A 25,861-nucleotide genomic window follows, 5' to 3' on the forward strand; every position below is an offset into this window, starting at 1 on the left:
TTTGGTGCATTTCTCGAATCATCCTTACTGTAATATTTGCAAAGAAGTATGTGCATTTCTGAAAACAATTTGAACAAACAGCACCACACAATGGATTTCCTGCAAAAGCCTTTAACTTATTCAAAATCTCTCAAAAGTTATTATTGGTCAATGAACATATCAGTGCTATCAGAATGAAAAGTCCTTGTGTCATTGTTCACAAACAAGATAGGCAAGACGCTTAGTCATGTTGTTAATATAACACCGTACTCTGTAAGTATTACCTGAAGTAAACTATGGGAACAGTTTGGATGACAGTTACTGTACTGAAATGCAGAAGGGTGCACTTCTTACGTATGCCATATATCCATTTCAAGTACAAATTTACACATTGCTGTATGTGGGATATTGATTGAAAAAGACTGGATATGATTCACAGTTACCCTTTTACTGGTCTGACAAAAAAACAAACAAAAAACACACACATTACAACGTCATTGTGAAACAGAAAAGAAATATGGGCACAAAGGCGAAAATAAAAATGAGAAAGACCAATGTCAGAATTTGTAACTCTTGTGTTGTCCTCTGTCTATATATGCTTTCCATTTGAAGGTTCATGAGACACTTTGAGCTATTTCAGAGAATTGCTTTATCATTGGTTGATCTATCTTCTCTTCATTAGTGAAAGTCAAGATTCACATGAACAATTCATCGCAAATTTATAAAAAGTCTAATAGAAATGTGTAGAAAATATGCTTGACAGTTTATGACAACCAGATCAACCATTTTGCATTTACCGTAATGACTTATACGATGAACTAACGACTTGAGGTTTTGAACTATATAATACATTTTGAGCAACATGACAATAGCAACTGATAATGTACAATTAGTTGCATGAATGTACCAAAGCAATCACAACTTGATCAAAAGTGAGAAATGTCGTTTGATGTGCACAAGTGACTAGATGATGTGGAGGTTGAACGAATAGTTTTGAGAATTTCATTTCTGATCTGAGAAATGCACCAAACCCACTGAGAAACACTGTAAGCTGACTTTGGCCCTTTTATCAATCCATTGAAGATTCTGATTGGTGTGTGATACATTTGGACTCCTAGTGTTTCCACTTGGGTAATTGTGTGCTAATTGAGCTCAAACTGTGCAGACTTGAGTGAACAATATTGAATGCTAGTGCTTTCTAAGTGACCACGTGGTGTAAGCACTGAGAATGTAGGGATTTGTGTGTAGAAAGCAGGGGAACAGTGTTTATAGTTTAGGGAAATGGGTGTGCTGTTTTAAAAATTGCGTTATAGTTTTGAAATTTTAGTTAAAAAGCCTGCTTATAGTGTTTTAGCAATCGAGAAAAACTGTAATACTTCTTAATCTGCCTGTCGACGCATTACGCTCCAGTCCAATTGGTGGCGATAATGCGCCAAAAACTAGTTCGCCAACCGCAAAGATAAACTAGTAGACTACATTTCCCAAAATTCCTCTATATAACAGGAAGCACTTTTTGTGTCGCTGATCTGTTCACAATAGTAATAAGCATAACCCAGTCGATACAATGTTTTGACGTGAGAACAGATTGCATACTTCTCATGTGTTTGTAGAAACGCCTGTCTGTCTGTCTGTCTGTCTGTCTGCTGCGCGGCAAAACAAAAGCATGTGGATGTAATTTCAGCAAAGGTATGTGGCGAGAATGAGCCCGAGCGGTGCTTTATTGTCTAGAAAGTAAGAAAAGAACAATTTATTCACTGTAAAACGCCTGGAAAACAGCAGGATAATATAGTCTAATCTAACTAGCTGCAGCATCATCACGCAGATGTCCGCCCATACGCACATGGGTTGCTCTTGCGTTGTTTTCCATGCTCAAATTTCACGCACTGGCTCCTTTTTTGGTAATATCTAGGTTATCATGATTTTTTTTTATAAAGCAAAACAGCTGGCTTAAAATATTGCCTTCGGTACGGATAAAGAAAACAATAATACAGTAAGTTAACATATTAAACCAGTCTAATGTCATGTTCAGCCAGGCCAAAAGCTGTATTTTGCATTTAAACTTTTACATGTCAAATTTAATGTTACATTTCATATTTGGGACATAGGTATGGTCTTACACGTGTCTCTGGGAGTTCCCCTAAGTTATGGTCACTACTTGGCATAAAAAAAACATAATAAAATAAAACCCATTGTTATTGTGCAGCTCCATTAAAGTACTGTAGTATAATACCAAAACTTAGCCATTTTTTCCTTATAAATATAGTCTGGTAAGCAAAGATTAGTCTGAACTCCTGCACACACTATCAGGCACTCATTAAATTAGATAAGAAATATTTCTTATAATTGTTTGTATCTACAGAACACAATGAGGGAGTACACTGGGCTGAAATATGTTGATTAAAGCTGTTACTTGGATGTCACTTTCAATAAAAACTGTTGTATAATATTGTGTATTAATTTTAGGGCTGCAAAACGATTAATCGCATTCAAAAAGTTTATTTACATACTATATATGTGTGTACTGTTTATTATGTATATATAAATACACGTTTATACTTAAAAAATGCATGTGTGTGTATATATATATATATATATATTATATGTATAAATATGAATATTTTATATATAAATCTAACATATTTTTCCTTAACATGTATGTGTGTATTTATATATACTTGCGTAATAATTATATGTAATAAGTACACATGTCATGTAGTATGTAAACAAACTTTTCTTTTGAATGCGATTAATCGAGATTAATTGTTTTGCAGCCCTAATTCATTTCTTAAGATTACACCATATTATATATTATTTAGTTAATTATTTGTTTATATTTTTTAGATTGAATCAGACTGGGATTGAACTCAACCACTAACCATGGGGATTCGGTCAGCTCAGAAGAAGCATTTCCCTCTTCGGGGCATCGATGGAGTAGTGCAGCTTTTCGAATCTGAGTTTAGCAACCCAGAACCAGACTTGGCTCTGCTGTCCCTTGTGCTGGGTTTTGTAGAGCACTTCCTGGCTGTCAACAGATTTGTTCCTGTCAATGTCCCGGGCGTTCGCTTTGAACCTCTTAAACCTGAATGTGTTGACTCTTGCTTCCCTACAGTAGAGCTGAATCTCATATCTGCCCTCTACGAACGCTTCACCGTCCAGATTCTTGGTGCTGTGGACCTGTCACAATACCGCAGACCGGCCGGCGGTTCCAGCCGTGAGCTAGTGAAAAAGGTCTCAGATGTGATCTGGAACAGTCTTAGCCGGACGTATTTCAAGGACAGGGCACATATTCAGTCCCTCTTCAGTCTTATCACAGGTAGAACTTACAGGCTCTGTTAATTTGTATATTTAAAGAAATAGTAGCAAATTGGCCTTGCAAACTCAAACGGCATTTTTGTTTTGTCTCTCTTTCCATAAGGCACAAAGCTGGACAGCTCAGGAGTAGCTTTTGCAGTGGTGGCTGCGTGTCAGGTGTTGGGCCTGAAGGATGTTCATCTGGCTCTCTCTGAGGACCACGCTTGGGTGATCTTTGGCAAGGGCGGGGAAGAGACTGCAGAGGTCACATGGCATGGGAAGGGCAACGAAGACAGAAGAGGTCAGACTGTCAGTGCTGGAATCACTGAAAGGGTATGTTATGTTCTATTATTTATGTTTACCATGATATTATAAACTTCTGTATATTCATAAACACCATGCATACACTACCGTACAATAGTTTGGGTTGAGAATGATTAAAATAAAATACAAAATTTTCAGCAAGGATGCATTAAATTGTTCAAAAATGACAGTCAAGATATTTTATTTCAAATAAATGCTATTATGAACTTTCTATTTATCAAAGAATCATCAAATAAATGTAACCTTGGTGAGCATAAGAAAAACATTAAATGTCACTGACACCAAATTGTTAAGTAGTAGTGCAAATTTTAAAAAGCATGTTATAAATCTGCTAGTCTATTTTTCTTTCTTGCTGTCTTCTTAGAGCTGGCTGTATCTTAAAGGCTCCTACATGAAATGCAACAGGAATATGGAGGTAGCGTTCATGGTTTGCGCCATCAATCCATCTCTAGATGTGCACACCGACAGCACAGAGTTACTCCAGCTCCAGCAAGTATGTCTTCAAATTTGATTTGTTTTAAACTTTCACTACATCATCCTACGTTTCCTGCCTTATATTGGCTGTTTCATCTCTCTTATGTACTGTTATCTTTCATAACGTTGGCATATACATTATGTACACATGAATATTTATGTATCTGTTGTCATTCAGATCATTTTTTTAATGCATTTTATTTTTTCTTGTAGAGGCTGTTATGGCTGTTATATGATCGAGGGGATTTGGAGAGGTGTGAAATGTTTCTAATAGATCAGACAAATTCAGAGCTGGGATGTGACTCATTTGATCTGAATATTGTATAGAACCATTCTGAATGTTTGTTCTCTTGTATTTGGTGTGTTGAAGGTATCCTATGGCAATGGGCACTTTGGCTGACCTTGAAGATCAGGAACCAATGACTGGCAAGGAAAGCCCTCTCTCCATTCACCTAAAGGTTTATGACTTAAGCTTTATCAGAGATATTTACTAGGTTGTCTTTATTAAAGTACACTAATCTGTATATATATATATTTTTTTAATTTCAGGCTGTTGAGTCGGCTAAAAAATATTACAACAACGAGCACATATACCCTTTCATGTATCTAGGAGGGTATTATTATAGGCACAGAAATGTCCAGGAGGCTTTGGGTGCCTGGGCAGAGGCTGCTTCAGTAATGCAAGAGTAAGTCAAACTTTGTAGAAATCAAACTATTAAATGATACAGAATTTTTAGTTGTTTCTGATAAAGTAATAATCAGACACAACTAAATAAATTTTCTCAATTTTAATTTTACTTCAACAGCAGGGGGCAGTGTTTATTACGTTTGCATAAATGGTATTGCCAATGTGAGTAATGTGTCTATTACTGCTGCACATCATGATTAGATGACAATGTGATAATTCTCAAGCCTCTTGAATGTTCTTACAGAATGGAAAATGTGGCCTTTGCCAGCATTGTCTGTTTTGCCTCACGCTGTTTGTCTTTAGAAAGCTCATTCCTGTCTTAGCCTTGGCATTGGTCCCTGTCAGGAGAGAAGAGCTGTACTTTCCTCCCTCTAAACACAGTGCAGTGGACAGAATGCTAAAAATACTGTATTCTAATGTCCTGAAGGATGTCTGCACAAAGCACGCCTAAAACCACTGCTCACTCCCATCCACTTCCTTTTCCTGATCTTCCTGTTTCCTCTTCCTTCATGACAACATTAGCTGTCTCCTACCCTCTGTCCTTCTGACGTATTTTCATTTTGTCTGTGCCGCTTTGAGCTATGACAGTCTTGCTGTGTTTATAAACAATGTAATCTTCAGTAAGCATTGTTATATACAGTGTTTGTGCTTTTATATGTATTTGTATACACAATATAAATACATATGTGTGTGTCTGCTATATATCTATATCTATGTATATGTGTGTGTGTGTATGTATATGTGTGTATATATATATATATATATATATATATATATATATATATATATATATATATATATATATATATATATATTTATATACATTTATTATTTTTTATGTAATTTAATATTGCTTCAGTCAAGTCAAAAACAAAATTCAATGTTTAATTCCATTACTTTTTTTGGTCTATAGTTATAACTACTGCAGGGAGGATGAGGAGATATATAAGGAGTTTTTTGACATCGCTAATGATGTCATTCCCACCCTCCTTAAAGAGACAGCAACTGCTGCTGAAAGTGGTGGTGAAGGGGCTGATGAAACGGAAAAGGAGGTTTAATTTTACATAAATATAAACATTTAAAAATATATGTATTTTATTATCTAGAACAAAGTTATGAAGAAGTCTTTCTCTTGTCCTCTATTCATACCTTTACCACAAAGGACCAGCCCAGACAGGTAACTGCTTTGTCTGCCCTTCAGGACCCAGAGTGCTTTGCTCACTTACTTCGGTTCTATGATGGTATTTGTAAATGGGAAGAAGGAAGTCCAACGCCAGTGCTTCATGTAGGCTGGGCCACCTACCTGGTTCAGTCCCTTAGTCGCTTTGATGCACAGGTAAAACCCCTCTGTTTTCTCAATTTTAAGTTTCATTAAAATGATATTTATCACCATACTTTATGCACTTGCTCTTTTTCAGATTAGGCAAAAAGTGTCAATCATCACCAAGGATGCAGAACCAGTGGATGACGATGACCAATCCAGTGAAGACCAGCGTGAGGGGCGTAGACGGGGCCCGAGGCGAGAATCCAAGTTAGATGAACAAGCAGGGCCATCATCTCCAAGTGCAGCGTTGCTTCCTCAAAATCTAGTGCCCAAAATGGTGGGAGGGGAAGCAGGACGCAGACGTTCTTCTGCTGGCACTCGAGGTAAAGAGGCCGATGGCAAAAATGAGCCCTCATCCCCAAGTCCCACACCTTCTCCTACCCAGCCACCCGTAGTGCAGGGAGGGCCGGTGGTGGTTTTCCACAGTGAGAAGATGAAGGGTATGAAGGAGCTCCTCTCTGCGGCCAAGATCAACTCAAGTGCCATTAAACTGCAGCTCACAGCCCAGTCCCAAGTGCAGATGAAGAGACAGAAACCCACACCTTCTGGAGATTACACCTTGTCCTTCATGAAACGCCCTCGCAAGACTCTTTAAAATTACACATTTATACCCCCCCCCTCAAAATTTTAAATTTTCACCTGGAGTGAAGTTCCTTTTGTTTTACCTGCAAATGGGCTGTTATCAAATGTCTTTATAAGCTGATGCTGAGTTTAAATATAACCAATTACAAGTTAGAAATCCTATCATACACCAGCAATTTTGCTTTATCATTTCATTGTATAGTATAAGTAATTTTATTGATTTTGCCTTAATTTTCTATTATTACAACGTTCTATTAGATAAAATCCAAATTACAAGCCAAAGTGATTATCTTTTGTTTTATCAGGATTTTAGAAAAGATGCCATTCTGTTTTCAGCTTTTTTTTTTTTTCAAACATTTATTTGCTTCACAAGTTTAATGTGTTGATAAAATATTAGGATTTTCAGCCTATGTATGTAGGTCTTGCACTTGTTTTGTTATTGCCCACATAACTGCTGGATTTCATATGTTGAAAAATGCAAAATGCAGTGCTTCAGTTAAAAAGCTATTTTCTTAATGTGAAAGTGTATTTTCCACTAAATAAACAACAAAACAAGTGAGTGTTTTACTGGCCTTTATTTACTGTCATCCATGTTGAAGGGTTATTGTATGTAAATAGTTGCAATGTGGTCGCCCATTGATGCTAAGCACATGCGCAAACGCTGCGAATCGGTTCTTTAGAATAGTTCATTTCAAAGGTTCTTTTGAAGGTGATTCTTTTACGTAACCGAGGTCTTTAGAGCCTAGTAGTATCCAGACTTAATGTATTGAGGTTTATTTTTGTCGTTTTTATTTCGTTTAGCTAAAATTGTGTTTATTGCTATTCGACGTGCCCAGCTTTACCTTAAACATAAATAAGGTAGAACCTTACACCATTTGCATAAAATAATACTAAAAGTTTTCAAAGTATTTTTTTTTAGTACATTTAAATAAACGTTTATTTATTAAAACCAGTATGTATGTTGTAACGGGACGTGTCCAAAAGAGACATTCTCGTTTTAACCAGTCCGTGATTTGCTTGAGAGCAGCTGGGACCTGGTCAGATCTATTCGTTAATGAATCGTTCGAACCCGTTTTGCAAACCGATGCATTGAAAAGATTCGACTCCAAAGGATTCGTTTACGCATCGGACGCTGCTGCTGTGAGTCTACGGGTGCGCTTGTGTGAGAAGGATTGTAAGACGAAGACCGTGATTTCCCTGATAAATTGGATGTGAAGGTTCGTTTTTGCTTTGCATTGCGTTATAGATAAATCTATACATTTTTATTATTATCATTCAATCTCTTCGCCACTTTTGATGACAGCGCATCGGGATGAGATGAGTTTACCGCACACCAAACTGTGACAGCTGTCAAGAATAAGTGAAGCATGCAAAGAGCCGTAGGCATGAATACAATAGGAGTTTCATTTTTGGATCCCCTGGATGATTATGAGATTATTCAAAGAATCGGGAGTGGCACTTATGGAGATGTCTTTAAGGTGAGAATGAACTGTTTTTATTACTCAGTCAGTGGTGAGTGTTTAAGCAGTGAGTATGATATTGATGCATGTTGCTTGTATTACTTTGTATATGATACCATGGTAAGTATTTAGACATCAGTGCAGTCACATTAGGCTATCTGCAGTACCAGTACCATGAATGCACTATGAGTATACTCATGGTATGATTATCATTCAACACCATGTTAAATGTCAAAGTACCATCTGATACCTTGTAAAGCTAAAGTTGACATTATTTTTTCACTCAGTTGCTGTTGTGATTAATTTCCTTGATTAGGCTGAATATTTCAAGAAACCAGATCCATGATGTTAGTTGACAGACTGGATTGTTGAGTTTTCTAGAAGTCACAGCATGTGTGCATTGACACCATCTAACACAGTGAACACAAACTGATGCGCACAGACTGACATCCGTGTACTGTTTATTTTTTATTGTGGCTAAATATATTTTTTTAGGCCATCTAGGTATTTCCTCTACAAAACACGTAACTTCAGCCAGTCTGTCGTCAAAGTTTACATGCAAAACAGCATAGTTTAAAAGTGTATCAGATGTGATTCTAAAGTGGAATAGCTTACAGTTGGCTTAGAAATTTGACTTGATAGAAGAGCAATCCACTGGCACAACCGCAACATTTGTGGAATGTTGCAAATGTATGCCTCCTTCAGGTGTGCTAGTGTACGTTTGTAAGGTGCAAATATGTTGTTGGTGTTCGTGTGTATTTTGTCTCTTTTTATATGTTTAATGTGGAGATCATGTCACTGTTGTGTAGCAATCCCCAACACAGTCCACTTTATGATAATTCAGTGGGTGAACCAACAACCCTTACAATGCCCATCTTACAATGCACAAAGAATCCTTTCTAGTGTCCTCTAGCTCTCCCAACTTGGACTCAGAAAGTTCTCGAGATCTAAAAATATTCCATGGTGAGGATTCCCAGCTGCATTTCAACAAAACAGTCTGTTTTGCATTTGATGGACTTGTGAGGTCAGACCATGCCAACATAAAGAATAACAAGCTTTGGAGATATCTGGTCAAAGTGTGGACAGATATCCAACCCAAGCCATTGTTCTGTTGGCCATTGTGGCTGCGTTATTTCAGGTTGCACAGCTAAACCATAAAGTGAACGTTACACTGTCGCTTCAGTCATGACAGGAAGCTCTCTGGCATGCCAGGAAAAACAACAGGAAGACAGCTCAGTGAAGTTCCAGGTTTTGTCCAGAAATGGTCAATTTGTTATGTTTATGACTAGCTGAAAGCAAAAATGGAGGTCCACCTTCCTGACAAACTTTTTTGTCTGCTGGTTTCTATTCATAATTGGCCTGATCATAAGTATTAAATAAAACTCTCTGTATGTATAGAACACGTTTCATGTGCACGAGCTGGCTATTTAAAGGAAGAGTTTACCCAAAAATAAAAAGATGCTGAATATTTAATCACCCTCAGGCCATCAAAAATTTAGATTAGATTTTTAGATACAGATTTAGAGAAATGTATGATTGCATCACTTGCTCGACAATGGATTTTATGCAGTGAATAGGGAACATCAGAATGAGGGTCCAAACAGCTGATAACAACATCACAGTAATCCATGAGTAATCCACACTAGTCTATTTCATCAATGTCTTGTGGAGCAAAAGACTGTTTGTAAGAAACAAATCCATCATTAAAGCATTTTAACTTTACATTATTGTTTCTGATCAAAATACTAGTTCTTAATAATGCTGGGAAAAAGTGGTTCTTCTTGTCCTCCCATCAAAATCCATCAACATATTTGTTGAAATATTGTTTTTTTCAGTGAAAGAGGACTCTTTTAGCCAAAAACAACAGTTTAAAGTTAAACATGGTCTTGATTATGTATTTGTTCATTACAAACCTGCAACTTTTAGCTTACCAAGATGATAGTTGATGGACTGGAGTCATATCGATTGCTTGTGGATTACTGTGATGTTTTTATCAGCTGTTTGGACTCTAATTCTGACAGCACCCATTCACTGCAGAGGATCCATTGGTGAGCCTATGATGTAATGCTAAATTTCTCCAAATATGTCCCTATTAAGAAAGAGACTCATCCATGTATTGGATTGCCTGAGGGTGAGTACATTCTGAGCAAATTTTCTTTTTTGGATAAACTATTCCTTTAAATCCTTAGCTAAATGAGTTTGATGAATCCTTGGCATGTGGTATAAGTGGTATTATAGTAAATTGATGGAATCGGTATATAAGAATGATTTCTGAAGAATCTTGTGACACCGAAGACTCGCTGAACATTCAACTTTGCCAGAATAAATAGCATTTTAAAATATATTACAGTCCTAATATAGTTGTAATAATAATTCACAATATTACAGTTTTACTATATTTTTGATCAAATAATTGCAGCCTTAGTGAGCATAAGAGACGTCTTTCAAAAAATCTTACCAACCTCAAATATTTGAATGGTATAGACTTATTAATATCAAATTTATGCACAGTCACAGATGCATATCAGCTTGGCAAGAGGTATTAGTGGTTTTATAGTAAATTGATAGAAACCTAAATAGAATGAGTGATTAACTATTGGTACAGCATCGTACGGTCTAGAAATATGAAGAACATCAGCTCCTGGCAGCAGCTACAGGACAAGGTTACAGTGAAGGACACAGCAGGCTGCCACTGACACTAGGATATTTGTCATTAAGATGCCTGCCAGGAGAGCTGGATCTGTTCCTGGCTTTCCTACAGCATCCCGAACATTTCACCAAAGTAAACATGGCCTTAAAGTCACATTTATCCACCTCTATGTTACATTTGCTCATTTACGTATGCTGCAAAATGTTTATTTGAAAACCAAAACAAATATATATATATAAATGCTGCAGAGACTTTAATAAGGCTGAATTGTGTTTTTAAACCTAAAACCTAAAAAGTGACAACATTCTAATAATTCCATTAAGAAATTAAACAATTATTTTTCCAGGTATTATAGATAGTTATTTTAACTGCAAGTGAAATTACACCCTTTTAATTAGCATTTTTATTTTTATTTAGGATGCAATAAATGAAATGTATCATGGTTTCTACAACAACATTAAGCATAACAATTGTTTATTATATTGATAATAATAAGAAATGTTTCCTGAACAACAAATCACTATATTAGAATGATTTCTAAAGGATCTTGTGACACCGAAGGCTCGCTGAACATTCAGATTTGCCATTACATGAATAAATTCCATTTTAAATTATATTACAGTACTAATATATTTATAATGATAATTAACAATATTACAGTTTTTACTATATTTTTGATCACATAATTGCAGCCTTAGTGAGCAGCATAAGAAACTTCTTTCAAAAAATCTTACCAACTCCAAACATTTGAATGGTATAGACTTATTAATAAAAAATGTGTGCACATTCACAGATGCATATCAGCTATTAGTTGAAATGCAGCTAAACCTAATTCTCCAGTTTATAATTAATATTGTTGTAAAAGACAAAGTGCAATCTGATTTTTCAGTTCATCATGTAATTGTATCTATTTTCTTTCAGGCTCGAAACATTAGGAGCTCAGAAATGGCTGCTATCAAAATTGTTAAACTGGATCCAGGTGTGTGAGTAGTTTTAATGTTATACGTGTTTGACCAGAACACATTTGCATTTTGGGAGATTTTCATGCTTCAGTGCTGTAGAAAACATACAATAAACATTTAAAGGCAAATGCTGTTTCTAACTAATCTCTCAAAATTATAGAGGTTTTATTGGATTGATTCCTTGTATGAAGGATTTATATTGTAATGAACTCTATATTTACACATAATTATAGTTCTCAGAAGCCTCAGTGCACTACTACTTTAAAAATGATTGGACTGCATTGTCACATGAATTGAAGCTATTTTTACATGGCTTCAGTGGAATAGTTGTTTCAGATTTGTCAATCGCTGCTTTCTGAAGTAAAATACTTGAAATATTTTGTTATTATAGACCATTTTGTCGTCAGTATATACTCTTTTTGTTGTTCTGATCACTGTTTATTCAGGTGATGACATCACCTCCATCCAGCAGGAGATAACAATGATGAAGGAGTGTAAGCATAAGAACGTTGTGGCCTATTATGGCACTTACCACAGGTACAGTAATGATTGCGCCTTTCCTGGTATTTCTCCAGTAGTTGTCAGGGCATAGAAAGGTGCATTCCACAACATGTTTATACCCCTACAGGAGTTACAAAATCAAGTATGGAATACAAATCACCAAGACATGTTTAATAGGTTTTGTAAATAGCTGCTGACATGTGTCAGCACATGCTCTAGATGATTTGTGCATTCCCGAATATTATTTCAAAGGCATGCATTCCCACTCACAAGCTTTGCTTATGAGATTCTTGTCATGTTTGTAAGTTATGGGTGTGTGCGTATGTATCTTTTGAAAATGTTTTGTGTGCGTTGACTCAAAAGTCCAGGCACTGAACTGTTCAACTTTTCAGGAATACTAAATTGTGGATCTGCATGGAATACTGTGGGGGAGGATCACTGCAGGATATCTACCAAGGTATACAGTAAATAACATAAAAATTCGGTGCAAGCATTTGAGACTATTGAAAATCACAGGCAAGAGGTATTACGCATTTGAAAGGAATTTGATGAAAATGTAGTTACCCTCAGGCCATGCAAGATGTAGAGGAGTTTGTTTCTTCATTAGAACAGATTAGGAGAAATTTAGCATTACATCACTTGCTCACAGATGGGTCCTCTGGAGTGAATGGGTGCCGTCAGAATGAGAATCCAAACAGATGATAAAAACATCACAATAATTCACTCCACACAACTCCAGTCCACCAATTAATGTCTTATGAAGGAAAAGCTTCATGTTTGTAATAAATAAATTAATTAGTAAGCTGTTTTATCCTTAAATCATCATTTCTGGCCAAAACGTGAGTGCATAGATCAGCTGTTTGGACTCTCATTCTGACGGCGCCCATTCACTGCAGAGGATACATCGGTGAGATGCAATGCTAAATTTCTCCAAATCTGTTTCAATAAAGAAGCAAACTCATCTTGGATGGCCTGAGGGTGAGTACATTTTCAGCAAATTTTCATTTTTTGCGAACCGTTCCTTTAAGCATTTTAGGCCCGGTTTCACAGACAGGGCTTAGACTAAGCCAGGATTAGGCCATAGTTCAATTAGGACATTTAAGTCATTTTTATAAATGTGCTTAGGAAAAAACATTATTGGTGTGCATCTTGAGACAAACCACTGGCACTGATATATTTTAAGATCAGTCATTGCGAGTTTCTTTCAGTTGAAACAGCTCAGACTTACATTTTAGTCTAGGACTAGGCTCAAGCCCTGTCTGTGAAACAGGGGCAAAACTAATAGATCACTCAAAAAAGAAAATTCTTTATCACCTTCATATTGCCACATATGACTTTATTGCTTTTTTTTTTGTTAAATCTGGGATGTGAAAACTGCATAAAATAATATTTTCAACAAACCACTATAAATTTCAGGCTGTTCCTAAAAACAACTCCATCTCACATTTTTGAGGTGTTTTTTTCCTTTGAGAGTTTAATGTCTGCATTTAACCACTGTCCCAGTTAAGTGAGTGTTAATATAATATGCCCTTCACAGTAACTGGACCTTTAAAGGAAAAACAGATTGCTTACATCTGCAGGGAAACACTCCAGGTGAGGCTAATTCATTATTTTAAAAGTTCTTTGGATGCATAAATCTTTCTCAATGACACATCCCTACATTTTGAGAAGATTTCTGTTCTCGTCTTACCCAGGGGTTGAATCATCTCCATGAGACAGGCAAAATACACAGAGACATTAAGGTGAATGAGGCTTTTCATAACAATACTGTTTAAATGTTTGGGGTCTTTAGGATTTTTTAATGAAGTCTCTAGTGATCTCGACTACATTAATTGATAAAAAATCTAGTAAAAGCAGCAATATTTTGAAAGATTATTACAATTTAAAATAACTTTTTATTTTTTATTTTATTAAATTTAAAAATGTATTCCTGTGATGACAAAGCTGAATTTTCTCTTCTAATATAGGGAGCTAATATTCTTCTTACTGATCGAGGAGATGTCAAGCTGGGTAAGTGATTTTATGTCAGACAGACATCTGAAGCAGCGCATTTTGGATAATTGTATCTCTCTCTCATTCTCTCTCTGTAGCTGATTTTGGGGTTGCGGCTGAGATCAGTGCTTCTGTTGCCAAGAGGAAGTCCTTCATAGGAACTCCCTACTGGTGAGCCGTCTGCACAGAGATTTGCCCTTGAGTCCTGCAGAATCACACTGTCTGGATTGTCTTGTAAAGCAATTATCATACTGTCTCTTATGATTAGTACAAAGGAATAGTTGACCCATAGATTAATTTACTCATCCCCCCCGTGTCATTCCAAATCCTTATGACTTGCTTACTTTCATAAAACACAAAAGGAGAAATGACCAGGTCTGCATTTACCAAATACTTTTGGGAAAAACACATGATGTGTAAATGATGACAGAATTTTTAGGTGAACTGTATATTTAAATCTATCTGCTTAATAAGCTGTAGCTACATAATATCTACTTCATTGTTCAAAATGTGGCTTTGGTAAGATTTTTGTTTGTTTGTTTTGGAAAGAAATGAGTACATTTATTCTGATACATTAATTTATCCAAAGTGACAGTAAAGTCATTTATAATGTTACAAAAGATTTCCATTTCAAATAAATGCTGTTATTTTCTCTTTTGAACATTTGGTTCATCAAAGAAACATAACACAAAAAAGCTGTACAATTCTTTTCAGCGTTGATAGTAATAAGACATGTTTATTGAGCAGCAACTCAGTATATTAAAATTATTTCTAAAGGATCATGTTACACTGAAGACTGGAGTAATGATGCTGAAAATTCAGCTTTGCCCACACAGGAATAAATTACATTTTAAAATATGATAAAATAGAAAACAGGTATTTTAAAATGCAATAATATTTCACAATATTACTGTTTTACTGTATTTTTGAATACTACATTACAAAATACAAATAAATGCAGCCTAGTGAGCATAAGACGGTCTTTGAAAATATAAATAAAATGTTACCAACCCCAAACCTTTGAACGGTAGTGTGTGTATGTCTGCGATTTTATTATATTTACAGGTTTTTAACAATACATGACAATACAAAAAGAATGCATGACCCAAAACATTTCCATATGCCCCCTTTCCATTCACTCCTTTACTCTTTACATTTTACTGCTGGCTATGATGTGTCTAATGGAAACTTGTCTTTGTTTTGTTAGGATGGCCCCTGAGGTGGCAGCAGTGGAAAAGAAGGGTGGATATAACCATCTGTGTGATATCTGGGCAGTTGGCATCACTGCCATTGAGCTGGCAGAGCTACAGCCACCTATGTTTGACCTTCATCCCATGCGGTCAGAATGACTCATTTAATTAATTTACCAAAACAGAAAATACCCCATAACAAAGCATTTTTGAACTGAGGTTTTATTTTCTGTTGTAGAGCTCTGATGTTGATGTCTAAGAGCAGCTTCCAGCCTCCCAAACTAAAGGACAAGAGCAAATGGTGAGATTCAAAACCCCACAGAAAGAAAGGACATTTCTCTTAGAAATGGAAAAAGTAAAGAAAAGTGCCAGTTTTCCCATTAGTACCTGACATGATTGGTGAAAGGTTTGTGTCCTTGTCTCCGCAGGTCTGCAGGGTTTCATAGCTTTGTGAAGATGTGTTTGATCAAAAGGCCTCGCAAGAGGCCAACAGCAGAAACTCTTCTCCAGGTGACAGATGAATCAAACTCAAAAATCAAAAGTTAATATTAGCATTGCTACTGAATATCACATACCCCTATAATAACTTTCCTTGTGTGGTCATAAAACGTGTTTTGATGTATTTATTTTTAAATAATGGTTAGAAAGGATGCATATCATGTATCTAACAGAAGATCTAAGTAAAATCTGGATCGGTATTGGCTGATCAAGAAAAATTTGTGATTGTTTTTTTGCTGAAAAACTCCTTAGTGGAGCATTCCTACAAGAGAACATTAAATGTACAATACTGCATTTGAATAAATTTTATATTTCTAGAAAAGTTGATCATTGTTGCCATTGTCTCTCTCCCCAGCACCCTTTCGTAACACAGTTACTCACCAGAAAATTGATGATTGAGCTACTGGACATGGCAAGTAACCCAGACCTCCATCATCCACCCAGTCTTGAGGAGAGTGAAGAGGTGAGAATAAGACACGCTCACATTATGTTGCAATTACTGTAATTATGAGATAACAACACTACTCTGAGCTATTCATGTCCTCTGACTCAGAAATGACTCTTTTTTTTATGCAAAACCTCTTTAGCAATTTATACATAATTATGGTAATTTTGACGTGACATGAACACAGGGTAGCGCCATATTTAATTTCTGACAGGAATGAAAATGAGGCTGTGAGGACATAAGTACAGTACGGTTGTTTAACAACATACTGATTGTTCAGCTGACAAAGCATCTTTCCTGCAGAAACGTTTAGTAGATGAAAACTGTAAACGGTTTTGAAAGTCAAGTTGTGAAAATTACAGTACAAAGGACCTTTATACAGTGTGTGCCTTTGTAAAGACTGTAAATCTATTCCTCACAGCCTCGTTTTCATCTGTGTTAAATTCAGCATGCCATCTAATCCAAGCTGATCTTAGGTTTTTCTGTTTAGGAAGTTAATTTAATTGTATCATAAATCATTAAGCAAGACTTAAATTACTTGATTGATTGAAAATGATTTAAACTTACTTTCATATCCCCATGTCATCCAAACAATATTTGTCCAAACAAGGATAAATAAAGAACATTATAAGGAGAGGCAATGCTCAGGATTCTTGGGAAGCCTTTCCCTAATTATAAAGTCATTTAATGCTTTTCTCAAATATTCATGTCAGAGTTCAGTTTGTCAAAGTGTACAGTTTTTTTAGTGGTGATATTTGTGTGTGTGTTAAAGGCAAACGATACAGCCCCAGATAGAATCCAGTCTAAAGGGAAACATATGCCAGTGGAGAGAAGTTTATCAGAAGAACAGTGTAAGTTCTTGTTAACATTGTCCTTATTTCCAATAGAAATTGTACATAACCATTTATATTTACCATATTATTAACATACAGTACACACTATTCAGTCCTAATTATTATATATAATAATATATATATATATATATATTAAATATATATTATTTTTATATTGTCTGTATCAGCCGGTAAGTGTGCCTAAATTCTATTTTTGCATCCTATATTCTATTTTTCTTTCTTTTGCTTTCTTGTCTTTTTTATTCATAACAATTACAAGACAATGTAAAATATTAAGATAAAATGGTCAAGATAAAAATGATTACAAGATAATCATGTATTATCTGTAAAAATGAGTAGCAAACACATTTTTGGCCATATCTTTTTTGACTATATTATGTTTTTATCTGTTTTCTGAAGTTCACTGTCACTCCAGTGTCTATTTTGATTTCAGCGTGTGCATGATTAGAAAGTTTAATGTATGGAAGTGTAGCAGAGGATGTGCTGTTTTAACAAGGCTGCTATTGAGCATAGCTTCAGTGATGTCAAGAGGCACACAACTCATAGAGCTGGTACTGTTTAGCACACGTCTATGGCATGTGCTTATCCATCCCCCTCACACACTCACTCGCGTGAACTGGATCTAGTGCTCACATTCGAAGCCAAGCGGAGAGTCCGATGCGTGTGTGTGTTATCGTGTGGCAAGTTGATGCCACTTTCACTGAGAATCCATTGTCAACACTCTTGACTGTAAGATTACAGCATTCACAGGCAGACAAATCAGGCAGACAGACAATGAAGCTTCTTTAGAGCAGATGAGGAAGTGATGTTCAAACTATGTATTATGTACATATATGAAGTTCTTGGAGGTCTCGCATATATGCAACCTACAAGAAAACCACATTCTAACATGTTAAAAAATCTGAACAACATGATTACTGAATATGGATTAATATTGTCCAGATTTATGGATATTTACACTACTATTCAAAAGGGGTCAGTAAGATTTTTTTTAAATTTAAGAACTTAATACTTTTATTCTGCAAACAATGCATTAATTAGTATTTCAAATAAATGTTATTTTGAACTTTCTATTCATCAAAGAATTCTGCAAGATAATGTATCACAGTTTCCACAAAAATATTAAGCAGCAGAACTGTTTTTAACATTGATAACAAGAAATGGTTCCTAAGCACCAAATCATCATACGGTATTAGAATGATTTCGAAGAATGATGCTGAAAAATCAGCTTTGCCATCACAGACATAAATGACATTATAAAATATACTAAAATATTACAGTTTAAAATTTTACAGTAATACTGATTTTACTGTATTTTTTATCTAATAAATGCAGCCTTTGTGAGCATAAGTGACTGCTTTCAAAAACATGAAAAAAAACAAATCCCAAACTTTTGAATGGTAAAAATGGATAAATGAAGACTATAAGTGCAGTAATATGTAATATGTGTTTGTTGTTTGACAGTTGACCTGGTTAAGTTTACCCCTCCCAGGAGGAAAGAGACTGAACCCTATCCTGACATGGTCAGTTTTTATTGTTCTTAGTGATGTTCTCTATAAGCCAGTGAGACAAACAAAACCCAATCCACATTCTTTTACACGTCATAAAATATTTTGTGTCATAATACATGCTTATCACTTGAAAAAAATAGAATCAAGTATGTTTATGTTCTCAGGGATCGTGTGATGATTGGAGCATATCTGGAGATGAACCAGAGTCACCGTGAGTGCTGATTGATTTAAGTGGACTTATAATTGCACTACGGACTAAACAGTTATTATAACCTTTCTTTTGAAATGTATTAATTACTGCAGGGGTCTTTTGGAAAGTGTGGAGGAGGAGTTACAGCAGAGGTGGGACAAACTTATATTTTGGCGCCATCTTGTGGAATGGTATCTTTTGCCAAAAAAAGACATCAGATAAAAAGTGAAATTATGCCTTAATTATTATATTTTTTGTTAGTAGATATCATTTATGTGAGTGTGTGTGTATTTCTAGTAATAGTCTCTTTCTAAATAGTTTTTCTACTTTTTATAATTATTTAAATTACAATTTGTTAGTACCTGTTTTTATGCACAATTTTAAACTCACCCGCAGAAGTATAATTTGCACATGTGTGTGACAAATATTTTGTCATTGAACTTTCTTTCTCTTTCAGGAGTTTGACAGTAAAAAGACACTCATATTTTGAGGTATTTGAGAACCTGTCCTGATGATTAATTTATGATGATATAAAAATGATGCAAGGCTGTAAACAGTTTCTGATGTTTCATAGTGGAGTAAGAGGAAAAGTGAACTGTTCAGCCCACCACCTGTCTCTGCTACGACATCACTTCCTCCCATGAGCTCATTAGACTCTGATCTGGAAGACAAGAACCTTACACCCAGTGGTACTCTTTGCCCTGAAACTGTATTACGTCCTACATCAGGTATTGATATCGGAACATAAAGTACAAGACACCTAGGAAATTCACCGTACAGAGTTTTAAAGCATTTCTCTCTTTGTATTTTGCCAGTGTTGTTGAGGTGTTCAGGCAGTCAGGACGTGCGGCACAGCGACCCTTGTGTTCCTGATGGTAATGATACACAGGACAAACAGAGGACTCTTACAAGGACTCTCAGCAGAGACACGGCTCTCTCTCCGGAGTGGAGCACCATGAGGAAGAAAACAGAGGACTCTGTGAGTTACATAATGTTGGTATATGTTACATATGACAGACTTACACTTATGTGTGCTTGTGTCCCACACTTCAATGTATCTCAGCTACATTAATGTCCCTTTCACGAGCAACGACCATGCCACAGCCAAATATGTAAATTAATAGTTTATTGTTCAGAATGTTAGGGATGAGTTGGAAGAGGATGAAAAGGTAAAGGGGATATGATGATGGTCAGGTTGAACTGGGCATCTGGAATTGATGGCCCGGAGAGACTCAGGATGGGGGTATCATCTCGTTTGTATATTTAGGCCAGACGATTAGGACCCCCCGATGCAACCTGAAAAGAAGAGAATAAGGATAGCTGATTTGATTAAAAGGGGAGGGAAGGGTGGGTTCGAGAGAAAGAGGCAAACAGCACGGAATAAGGCGGCAGATATATGAAGGATTCAGGATGTGAGGTAATTGGTAGAGGCGTGGCCTCGCTCCCGAACCTTAGTTAACTAGTTAACACCGTTTATCAAACACCGTGTCAGATATAAATTATTACACGTACTGCATTCCTTGTACAGATTTTGTGTCTTTTATGTATCTAAATATATCAACATTAAATTGGTCATTGAAAAACCTACATTAGTCAACCACTATTAAGTAGTTTTTAATTCATTTAATTGGTTGAAAAATTATTAGATAAACTATTTTGGTGTTATTTCATTACATCTATCACATTATTTTGTTAGCGTAATGCTAAATGTTTCAGCACCATGGACAGATCTCAAAAACCTATTATAAATGTTAATACACATTTTGTATATTTTTTGAGTCTCTAAAAGTATTACTGACAAACTAAAAAGAGACTAAAGATCATATAGAAACTGTTCCTTGTATTTTTAACCTTTAATTCATAGAGAGCCGATTCTCATGGACTTCCTCCCACTCCCCAAGTCTATGTAAGTTTAACCATCTAATAGCACCTTTTAAATGTGTTAAACCTGGCTATTACAAAATTTGAGTGTGACATGTTGCATAATAATATATAACTAAGGACTAGTTTATCATTAATGCACCTTTGGGCCCAGTATCTATGAACCTAAGAATGTACTGTATCTTAAGATTTACATCTGATGATGAACTACTGTATATATATGAAACTTTGTTTAATTCATGTTGCATAGATGGGAGCCTGTTTTACTAAAGTATTTAATGGATGTCCACTGAAAATTCACTGTGCAGAAACATGGGTTTTGCCCAAAACAAGAGGTACAGATTTCTATTCATCTTACTGGTCCAGAATTGTGATGAAAATAAAATGTAATTTAAATATAGATTGAAAAGCTTAATACAGAATCAGAGTATTGAATTCTGATTTCTCTATAATTTCCTCATAGATCAGTATTTAATTCTGGGTGCGGAGGAGGGTGTTTATATCCTTAACTTAAATGAACTGCATGAAGACACCTTAGAAAAGGTATTTATTATTTTTACCCAATAACTGTTTCTGTCATAAAATAAAACATGAGAGAGAAACATCTTATTTTTAATGGCTAATATTGTTTTTACTCCTGATCTCTGTTGCAGTTGCTTCCACAGAGATGCACTTGGCTTTACGTCATGAACAATATCTTAATGTCCATCTCTGGTATGTAACATTTGTATAGTTACATGGTTGAAGTATTAGATGTTGTGATACCAGTAACAGCCAACCATTTTTAGAAATCATGCACTGTGTTCAAACTGCTTTTCTAAAAATAAATAAATAAATAAATAAAATGTACATGTGGACCTCATGTTCACCTCAGTGGTCTGTAAACGGCTATTCTATTCTATTCTATTCTATTCTATTCTATTCTATTCTTAGGTAAGTCGTCTCATCTCTACTCTCATAGACTGACAGCTCTGTTTGAGCAGCGAGGCCACTTGCAGAGGAAACAGGGTCATTTGTCCCTCGGCACCAACCGCTTCACAGAACGGATCATCCACAGGTCACATAAACACATACAATGTTAATAATTCAGCTTATATGTTGTTCATTTGGAATTCAAAATAATCTTTTCACAGGAAGTTTGCTGTGTCAGTGAAGATTGCAGACACTAAGGGATGTCGGAAGTGCAGCGTGGGTGAGGGTGAATTCCTACATCATAATAGATCAATGCTTATTAATTTTATCCTGATCAATGTTTTTGCTGACCTTCTGTTATTGGTTAAGATGTAAAAATACTGAAAGCCATATTTTCTTGTTTTTTGTTCATCAGCTCGTAACCCATACACAGACAGCACGTTCTTATGTGCTGCAGTTCCCTCTGGTCTTGTGCTACTATTGTGGTATGAACCGCTGCAGAAGTTCATGCACCTCAAGGTAGCAGTAAACCTATAAAGCTTACTGTATCGTATATGATACTTTTCTAAGGCCTCTAAATGATCTCAAAATGCATGTCTGTTGTCTTCAGATTGACAGTTTATATTTTTTAGCAAGTAAAAGCCCTTTTCCACCTTCAGGTTGTGGTTCACATGTCTTTTTGCTATAAAAACGTTAATAATTTTTATAAAGTAAACACAAGAATCAATTTTATATTGTTAGCAGCATTTCAAGAGGAACACTTGCTGGACTGAAGCAACTTTGATTTACTTGATCATCCATTTTTTTAAGAATATAAAAAAATGAATTTCAAATATGATACAGCAGACTTTTGAGGAAATTGTCAATCTCTCAATCATCATTGTATTGCATTATATGGTTTGCCCTCCACAATAAAAGAGATGATAAAACTAAGCATTTAAATATCATCTAAGACATATTACTGGGAGATACAGAGTGACAACTGATATTTATATGAAGTCTTCTAAATTCATCTCATTGATTTACATTAAAAGCAATTAGAATTTCATCTTATTTTCTGGCCATAAAAATAACAGCAGCTGCACGAAATTGCATATTTTTGCTCTATCTGCTGTTTTTTCCTCCTTTATTACGAGCACCATATTCTCCTATAACACATTAAATGAGCCAAAAAAGTCTGATGTGTCAAATATGATACTCAAAAAACAAACAAACATATGTATGCATATATTAAGATTTTATCTAAAAGTTCAACAAACTGTGCCATTTCAAATTAAAATGTTCTTACTATTATTTCATTATGTCAAACTTTGAGGTTAATAGTCTTGTTTGCATAATAAAACATTAACTTGATGTTGAATTTACAATTATTAATTTATGGCAATTTTATTTACAAGAAAATCATTTATTGCTACTAAACAAACAAAATTATGCTTTCACTAACAAGAGCCTGTGCATGCAGTTGTTCTCTCATTATATTTCTCCTTTCTTATCATCTTCTCATTGAAGCACATTGCTGTGCCCCTGCCGGACCCATTGCCCATCTTTGAGCTGCTGGTGTTAATGACAGATGAGCTTCCTCAGCTCTGCGTGGGCGTCCAGGAAAGCCTTCAACAGCAAAATGAACCACAGCTAAAGTTTGACATCATTCATCTGAACGGCACACCAAACCCTCAGCCAGGTAAGTGATTGACTGACTGCTGGTCTTGCATGAACTCAGGGCTGAAGAATTGCACAACAAACATCACATTTAAACCCATTCCTATGAATTCAACAGATTTTTCCTCACACTAAAGAAAATATGAAACACAAATTTTGTATGGGCTTATACTATGTTTTATTCATTGACACGTATGTGAATGTGTGATCTTTGTGCCTTTCCTTAGACAGTGAGACAGTAAGAGCTGTACAAGTGACACAGCTGGACAGAGACACAGTTTTAATTGCACTGGAAAGTATGTATGATTAATACATGAATCAACTTCTAAAGCATGCACTGATACTTATATTGTAAATGAATCCTCACTGTCATCTTTTAGAAACGGTGAAGATTGTCGATATGCAGGGTGTCCCCAGCAAGGAGTTAGCATCCAAACTGGAGTTTGACTTCCCTATTGAGACTTTAGGTACAAACCTGACATATGAAAATATAGTATGAAATGATACAAGTGGCATAAGTTTTCATGTGCTGTTTTTCAACAGTTTGTTTAGAAGAAAGTGTTTTATCTTTCTGGAATCATGGGCTTAAAGGACTTAGTCTGCACAACTGTGAGGTAAAGAGTTACGATGTTTTGTGCATTTTAATAAACTCCAGTCAGGGTAGAGCTGTATTTAATTTTTGACAGGAATGAAAATGAGGCTGTGAAGGATTTAAGTACAGATTAAATGTCTGTCTAAAAAAAAAAAAAAATTCAAAAGACATATTTCATAAAACAGTTTTGAAAGTTGTGAGTTGTGAAAATTATATAATGTAGAAGCTTTATGCGTGCCATTGTAAAAATGGCAAGACTTTCCCTCACAGCCTCGTTTTCATTCTTGTCAAAAATGAAATATGGCGCCTAACCAGATGTACCTGTCTAATTATTTATCAGTACATATGTGACCCTGGACCACAAAACCAGTCTTAAGTGTCAATTTTTCGAAGCTGAATAAATAAGCTTTCCATTGATGTATGGTTTGTTACTATTTGAAAATCTGGAATCTGGGGGTGCAAAAAAATCTTAATATTGAGAAAATCACCTTTAAATTTGTCCAAATGAAGTTCTTAGCAATGCATATTACTAATCAAAAATGATGTTTTGATATATTTACGGTAAGAAATTTACAAAATATCTTCATGGAACATGATCTTTACTTAATCTCCTAATGATTTTTGGCATAAAAGAAAAATAAATAATTTTGACCCATACAATGTATTTTTGGCTATTGCTACAAATATACCCCAGCAACTTAAGACTGGTTTTGTGGCCCAGGGTCACATATTGTCATCATTTATTGATTGTAGGTAACACAGGAAATCACAGACAAAAGCCGAGTATTCAAAGTTTTAGGCACGCACAGGTATTGACTCTCTTCCATCACTTTTCATTATTTTCTTTTTAACTTGAATAGAAATTGCATTTCATTCTTCTTAATGTGTTTTTCTCCAATCTTGGTTTGCAGAGACATTGTTTTGCAAAGCACCCCAACTGAAAACCCTTCAGCCACTAGCAATTTATACATTTTAACAGGTCACGAGAGCAGCTACTGAGGAAAGCCAGCAGACAGAACCTCTAAATAACATGCATGATAACAAGATGGGCGTTTGAGAGACAGAATGCATGAAAACTGGTAATATACAGAGACTTTCAGAGCTGTGCATCTGCCCTGTGTGTCTGTGTGAACACAGTCCTTCAATCAATCTCACTGGTACACATTGTGAGGATACAAAAAGGAAAGCCCAAGCCTTGGTTCTTTTTGTTTGTCCCTCTAAAGGTGTTTTTGTCATTGTTGTCAGTAAACTCTCATATGAAATAATCTGGATTAAATGAATGTATTTAAATTAAAAAGATCATGTGATATTTTGTGATAGAAGGATTGTGATAACTACTAATAAACTGATACATTGAAACCAAACTGTACCAGATGTCTTAATAATCATATCCTGATATTATTTTTAGTGAAGAGAAGGCAAATAACAGATGAGTTTGTATAGGTTTACAGGACTGTGTAGAAATAAGCAGAATTTTAGTTAATCTTTCTCAGTTAATTGCTCTGTATTGTTGGTTAATTTTTAATTACTAACTGTATCAATCCTCAAGAGGGAGCTAAAGCTTAAAAAATTAAAACCATTGATTTATAGTAGATGAATATTGTAACAACAGAAATGTATGTGAAATAATTTGTTTTTATTAAATGTTATTATTTAGATTTTTTAAAATAAATACACATACACAAATTATGTATAATTATATTAGTTAATATGCATTATGTTATTACATATAAACAACTGATGTTTAATGACATATTATTGCCCCATCAACACAAGTGGGTTTGATTTCCTCAATAAATGACCTAAATAAAAACTTTGTGTCTGTAGGTATGTGGATCCTCATGAATAGGTGTGCTCTTGTTTATAATATAAAAAAATATAGGTGCAGATTTAACCTTACAT

The 25,861-nt window shown here is 35.3% G+C and overlaps 2 protein-coding genes across 5 annotated transcripts; both read left to right on the top strand.

The window, feature by feature from the left end:
• Positions 1-1,480: 1,480 nt before the first annotated feature.
• Positions 1,481-7,226, top strand: LOC306882090 (menin-like). 4 transcript variants are annotated; one of them, XM_079436551.1, is made up of 10 exons: positions 1,481-1,665; positions 2,821-3,292; positions 3,395-3,603; positions 3,959-4,087; positions 4,282-4,322; positions 4,439-4,526; positions 4,618-4,754; positions 5,670-5,808; positions 5,958-6,092; positions 6,175-7,226. In XM_079436551.1, the coding sequence occupies exons 2-10, from the start codon at positions 2,857-2,859 to the stop codon at positions 6,673-6,675; spliced, it is 1,815 nt and encodes a 604-aa protein (XP_079292677.1). In that variant the 5' UTR covers positions 1,481-1,665; positions 2,821-2,856; the 3' UTR covers positions 6,676-7,226. The 4 variants fall into 4 exon arrangements, with proteins under 4 accessions (XP_079292677.1, XP_079292675.1, XP_079292678.1 ...); XM_079436549.1 differs by having other exon boundaries at positions 1,508-1,665; positions 5,919-6,092; positions 6,175-7,219; XM_079436552.1 differs by having other exon boundaries at positions 1,534-1,969; positions 6,175-7,219.
• A 578-nt stretch (positions 7,227-7,804) lies between these two features.
• LOC306882110 (mitogen-activated protein kinase kinase kinase kinase 2-like) lies at positions 7,805-25,767 on the top strand. The gene is made up of 33 exons (XM_079436586.1): positions 7,805-7,879; positions 7,966-8,140; positions 11,694-11,751; positions 12,181-12,271; positions 12,628-12,692; positions 13,773-13,828; positions 13,930-13,977; positions 14,203-14,245; positions 14,326-14,398; positions 15,435-15,566; positions 15,656-15,718; positions 15,846-15,927; positions 16,271-16,378; positions 17,133-17,211; positions 18,679-18,737; positions 18,890-18,936; positions 19,029-19,067; positions 19,373-19,406; positions 19,490-19,643; positions 19,731-19,894; positions 20,780-20,821; positions 21,047-21,131; positions 21,260-21,339; positions 21,450-21,510; positions 21,730-21,853; positions 21,930-21,988; positions 22,124-22,227; positions 23,218-23,389; positions 23,595-23,663; positions 23,748-23,834; positions 23,911-23,981; positions 24,713-24,768; positions 24,871-25,767. Exons 2-33 carry the CDS (start codon positions 8,030-8,032, stop codon positions 24,956-24,958), a joined length of 2,604 nt encoding a protein of 867 aa, XP_079292712.1. The 5' UTR covers positions 7,805-7,879; positions 7,966-8,029; the 3' UTR covers positions 24,959-25,767.
• Positions 25,768-25,861: the final 94 nt, after the last annotated feature.

The sequence above is a fragment of the Barbus barbus genome, assembly GCF_936440315.1.
Source record: "Barbus barbus genome assembly, chromosome: 2".
Classification (NCBI taxonomy): domain Eukaryota; kingdom Metazoa; phylum Chordata; class Actinopteri; order Cypriniformes; family Cyprinidae; genus Barbus; species Barbus barbus.